The following is a 5,410-nucleotide window of genomic DNA, read 5'->3' as shown; positions in this document are numbered from 1 at the left end:
CTGAGAAAGGGCAGCGGCTCCCGGCTCAGTTCAGTTTAAAAACAACCAACACAGTGCCGTTATGTGTCAGACACTGCTAGGTGCTGGGGACACAGGGGTGAAGCAGGCAGGGGGATAGCAACATGTAAACAAATCCGTCACCAAGTGAAGTTGGGAAGAGCTGTGTAATAGGACACACGGGGCTGGGCATCCAGGGGACGCACCTACCCAATGAGACATGCTTCTTGGATGAAATGAATAGCTTTTTAGGAATGTTGGCTATGTCTGCCATCTTATCCTCAAGGGCCGAGGCCAACCCACTTCTGCTAACGGCCAGATAATACATATTGTAGGCTCTACAGCCACAGTATTTTTTGTAATATATTTTTATTGATTTCAGAGAGGAAGGAGACGGGTAGGGAGAGAGAGAAACATCAATGATGAAAGAAAGAGTCATTGACCTGCTGCCTCCTGCACACCTGCACTGGGGGTTGAGCCCGCCACCTGGGCCTGTGCCCTGATCGGAAATCGAACAGGGACTTCCTGGTTCATAGGTGGATGCTCAACCACTGAGCCACGTGGCGGGGCTTCAGCCACCGTATTTATTGTCTCTCTTACAATTACTCAGCTCTGCCACTGTAGCAGGAAAGCAGCCACAGACAATACAATCGGGAATTCCATGGGCGTGGCTGTGTGCCAATAAAGCTTTATTTATAAAACTGGTAGCGGTTGGATTTGGCCCCACCCCATCCTAGAACATGGATGGTTCTTCAGGACTGGCTTGACCCAGTGATGATTCTCCTCCCCTCCCCTCCTCCACCTCAGCCTTCAGCCAAGGGGAGTGCCCCCCAGGCCCTCAATCTCCAGTCTTTCCTCTGTCTGGACATTTCTATGATTTAGTCAGGTTGGATTTCAATAGTACATCGTGCCCACATTGTAGCTAATCTGCGTGGCAGTCCCGCTGAGAAATGCCTTGACTCCGAGTCTGGGCTCTGTAAAATCAATCAGGTTCTGTCCCTGTTCACCCCAGCACCACTGACATTGCACGGGGCTCCAGTTCCATGCGAAATTCTCCCTCCGGCGGGAGAGGATGCCCACAGGCGTCTGACAGGCACGGTCAGTGTGTACCTGAGGCACCTGTAGAGCTGCAGTAATTTTCTTCACCCAAGTAGTGAAGGAATAGCTGCATGGCCTACATACGTGGATATGCTGGAAGGAATCCACCGTTTCTGCAAAAGGGTTCAGAAGGCAGTAGCACATCCAATATCTCCCCCACGTTGGCCCTCGTCCAGCCTGGGCTCTCGGGCAGCCTCTGAGAGGGAGGGTGGAATTCCGCTGCCCGTGGGAAAGCCGCCTCGCATTCCCTGGAAATTCTTCGCCTTGGCATTTCTTGTCTTTGCTCCCCCTTCGGATGATGCCACGTTCGTGAAATGTGGCTGTTTCCTGCAGAGGGAAGGAGCCGGCCTCAGAGGTTCTGCCACTTTAGTGCCCACAGCCTTGCATGCGTGCCCAAGGCCCTGTGATTGACAAGGGAGACAGGAAACGCTGGGAGAAGCCGTGGTGGGGTGAGATCAATCAGGACTTGCCATGGCAGCCAGATTAAAGGCAGCAACAATTTCCTTCCATCCTGAGTACCAGCTCTCACTCCAGTGTCTTCGCAGCAGAGGAGGTCTCAGTCAGTTTCCCCCCTTCCTCCCGTTCCTCCTCCCCCATCTCTCATTCATTCATTCATTCATTCACTCATTCATGTGTTGAGCTGCCATTTGCCGGGCCCTGGGCTTGGGCCATTACACGCTGGTGTCACTAATTCCTAACACCTTTGTGGTGTCGGGACTGCTATTCTTTCTGTTTATCAGGTGGGAAGTTGAGGGTCCCAAAAATTATGGCGTTTCCCAAAGTAGCTGGTCTGTAACATGAAACCCAGGCCTGCTTGAGCCCAGACCACCCATGGTTCCTCCTCACCTTGCTGACCACCATGCTACCATCAGCGCCTGGAGTCATGAGCACACAGCATCCCAGGGTTTCTCAGCCCCAGCACCCTGACACCTGGGCCCTGGGTAACCCTAAGCTCATCTGTAGTAAGATGTTCAGCAGATCCTTAGCCTTCATCTACTGGACGCCAGTAGCCAGATGTCACATGTCCCCTGGGAGGCAAAACCCCTTTCTGGGGAACCACTGCCTTTAGCCAGCTTTTGAGGAATAGACAGACCTGTCTGTCTCCTGCCCGGGCTCCTAGCAACCATCACATCTGAATTACAAATAGAAGGAGCTGCAGGGGAAAGAGCAAAGCTTTCTCTCCATCAGCCCACAGTGAAGCTGAGCAAAGCAAACACACCTGATGGAAACAATAATCTGTACACACACACACACACACACACACACACACATATACACACACACACACACACACACTCACACTCACACTCACACTCACACTCACACAGAGAGAGGATCTCCTCACCGTGTCTGTCCTTTGTTTTGTGCCCGGCCCTAAGCCCTGTGGGGAATCAGACACGGAAGGCCTGTCTCAAGTCCCTGGAAATGGCATTTGGCAGTTTATTGAATCAATGAATGAATGGAAGACCAGTGAGTGGAGGAGATGAGATAGGGCTCCGCAGAGGCTGCTCAGTGTCTGGTGATTAGCATTACAAGGAGGGATGGAGGGGCTTGGAGCGCAGAGCTCGGCTGGCAGATGGCACGGCCTTGACCTAATAGACAAGGTGGGGTTCAGGCATGCACAACGGGAGGGGGGCCTTGCTGGGCTGAGAGGAGCCCTGACCTGGCCCTTGGCCCTGTGTGAATGGAGTGTGGTCAGAGTTGGGGTTCAGAAAGGCCTTGAAGCCCACATCAGCTTGAAGCCCAGGCAGCCACCCACCCCGGGGTCCTACCCCTGTTCCCTCACCACTGAAATGCACACATGGCCCCCGGTCCTTGGCTGCAGTTCTGAAATCTGAAAGTTCTACAAGTTAGAACGCACATTTTTTGTAAGTTTGCAGCAAACTCATTTGGTGGCAAAATCTGAGCTGGATGTTGTGACCGAAGAAGTGACATTCTTTATTCATCGCTCTTAGTAGGAGCCATCTGTGCTTTTTACCGCAGAAATACTTGTGTTTGAGGACGGGCTCTGCTCCAGACGCCCCTAGGGAGACTGCCCATTGCTTGACTGCGTCCTTCGGTTCTTTAAAGAGGCCGCAGTTTTGAATTGCAGTGCACGCCTGGCCCGGGGAGCTGAGTAAGGGGCTGTGGGCACGTTAGCCTCTTGGGAGGAGCCGCTGAGATGACCCCTGGAGAGGAGGGTTAGAGCTGCGCTCTGCCTGCTGAGCGCCTGGGAAAGACCAGCTGTCTTTGCTCTTATTTCTCTTACTCACCTGAGCACAGACCTCCCTACGTGTAAGCTCGTGAGGTCTGAAGGAGTTACCGACATTTTTAAAGCGCAAAAAGCAGCGTTTGTTTCTCAAGCATGTCAGAGTATTCCTCATGAATAGGGCACCCACTGCTCTCTCCCCCCTCCTCCCCACTCCCCTTCCCCACAGACACCCCTCTGCTCGGCTTTGGGACATCGGCACCTTCTGTGACCATCACCCCCCACGGCCAGCTGCTGGGCAGGTCCCAGGCCATCCAGGTGGGCACTTCGTGGAAGCAAGTGGACCAGTTCCTGGGAGTGCCCTATGCTGCCCCGCCCCTGGCGGAGGGCCGCTTCTGGGCACCGGAGCCCTCCAACTGGACCGGGTCCTGGGCTGCCACCAAGCCGCGGTAAGGGTTGAGTGCAATGCACTCATCTTCTAATCCATCCGCGTCAGACTGATGGCAGGATAGCGCATGTGGGCCTGAGTGGGGCGTGGGGCTGGGGGTGTGCAGATAAGGTGGTGTTACGTGCTCTAACAGGTAACCCCTCCCCAACATCAGCCACTGAACATGGCCTTACTCATATGAAGTCCATTTGGGGATGGAGGGTCGCTGTGCTCGGCTCCACCTGCACCCTTGGTGACCTGGTTGCTGCCGAAATGCTGCAGAGCTGGTGGGCAGAGGGCTCTGGCCACTGGTGCTGGGCTGGAAGGGACATGGGCAAGTCCCCGCGGTTGATTCTCCTGGAAGTCAGACCGTCTGTATCTGCAGGGCCCGCTGCTGGCAGCCAGGGGTCAAGACGCCCACACCGTCCGGGGTCAGCGAGGACTGCTTGTATCTCAACGTGTTTGTCCCTCAGAACGTGGTGAGTCTGAGCCGTTGCTGGGTTTGCCCTGAAAGCTGCCCATTGGCAACCCCCAGTCCCCACAGCTTCCAGCACCGTCCCCTCATCTCCACTCGGGTTATGCCTGAACGGCTGAGAGCGAGCTCAGGGTCCTCCCGGCTCCTACACGGCTGCGCCTGCTCCTCGCCACATCCTCTCGCCCCGTGCACACGGGACAGTGCGCGCTTACCCCGTGCCGTGCTCTGGAACTGTTCACACGGGGCCCATGACGGGCGGGGACTCTCCTGGGGGAGACACAGCTGTGAACAAGACCCAGCAGCTGCTTGGGGAGGGGGTTATACTTTAGTGGGAAGGGGCAGAAATAAGTAAGCAACGAAATATTAAACAACAACTGAACGACAAATAAATATGGAAGCAAAATACAGCACAGGAGGAAGCGGCAAGTGACAGGTGTGAGGTGGTGGCCAGGTGGTGCCCTCCCAGCAGGCCGTGCAGGAGGGAGGGTGTGAGACGCGCAGGTGGGGCAGGGCCAGCGATGAAGGGTTGGGGGGACACAGGATGGGGAAGGGGAACCCACATTCAAGTTAGTTTGCCCACGAGGAAATAACCTCTCTCCTTGGGAGGACTTTGGAGAGACCCCTCGTCCGTCTCTTGGGAGCCATCCGTGGAAACGCGGGTCTCAGGCCACGCTGGAGAGGGAGCGCGGCTCTGGCCCTGACTCTGGTTATGCCCCGGTTTGAAGCCCGCGTTTGCCTGAGTGGTGGCTCTGAACCTGAGGTTCAGTCTTGGAGCTTCCTGTTTTGGAGCAAGGGTCAGAGCACACGAGAGAAAAAGGAACTGAGGAACTTCGGGAAACATGAGTTCCTGGTGACCCATATTGACTCATCTCCTGGCACATGTGACCATGTCACCACTTCCTGGTCCCCTAGCCCACTAGCCATGGGAGCCAGCTGCACTTTGGAGGTGTGATGGCAGCCAGCTGGTCTGAGTGAACTCTGTAACAAGGCCACCAAACAGGGCTTGCTGGCGGTGAGGAGACCATCTGCATGTCGGAGCCCGTGGCACAGGGAGTGGAGAAGTCACAGCACAGGGAGGCAAGACCTGGATGGCATGGCCCCCCCGGAGCCTGGCCTATCCCCTGGCCTGGGGTGGGGTGTCAGACCCCCGGATGGAGCATTGTAGGCTCATATAAAAGGATCAGTTTAAGTTCAAAGCCCAGTTCTGCTGCCTTATAGCTGCTGT

General features: G+C 55.5%; 1 protein-coding gene across 1 annotated transcript in view; it reads left to right on the top strand.

Moving 5' to 3' along the window:
- TG (thyroglobulin) overlaps positions 1-5,410 on the top strand; it is a 154,923-nt gene that overhangs the window by 79,649 nt on the left and 69,864 nt on the right. The window contains exons 32-33 of the mRNA XM_023757773.1: positions 3,513-3,732; positions 4,096-4,189. Of these exons, the coding sequence (XP_023613541.1) occupies positions 3,513-3,732; positions 4,096-4,189 (314 nt within the window). The remainder of the gene's footprint in view (positions 1-3,512; positions 3,733-4,095; positions 4,190-5,410) is intronic.

The sequence above is a fragment of the Myotis lucifugus genome, unplaced genomic scaffold (genome assembly GCF_000147115.1).
Source record: "Myotis lucifugus unplaced genomic scaffold, Myoluc2.0 scaffold_113, whole genome shotgun sequence".
NCBI classification, from domain to species: Eukaryota; Metazoa; Chordata; class Mammalia; order Chiroptera; family Vespertilionidae; genus Myotis; species Myotis lucifugus.
This window is presented reverse-complemented; position numbering and strand designations above follow the sequence as displayed.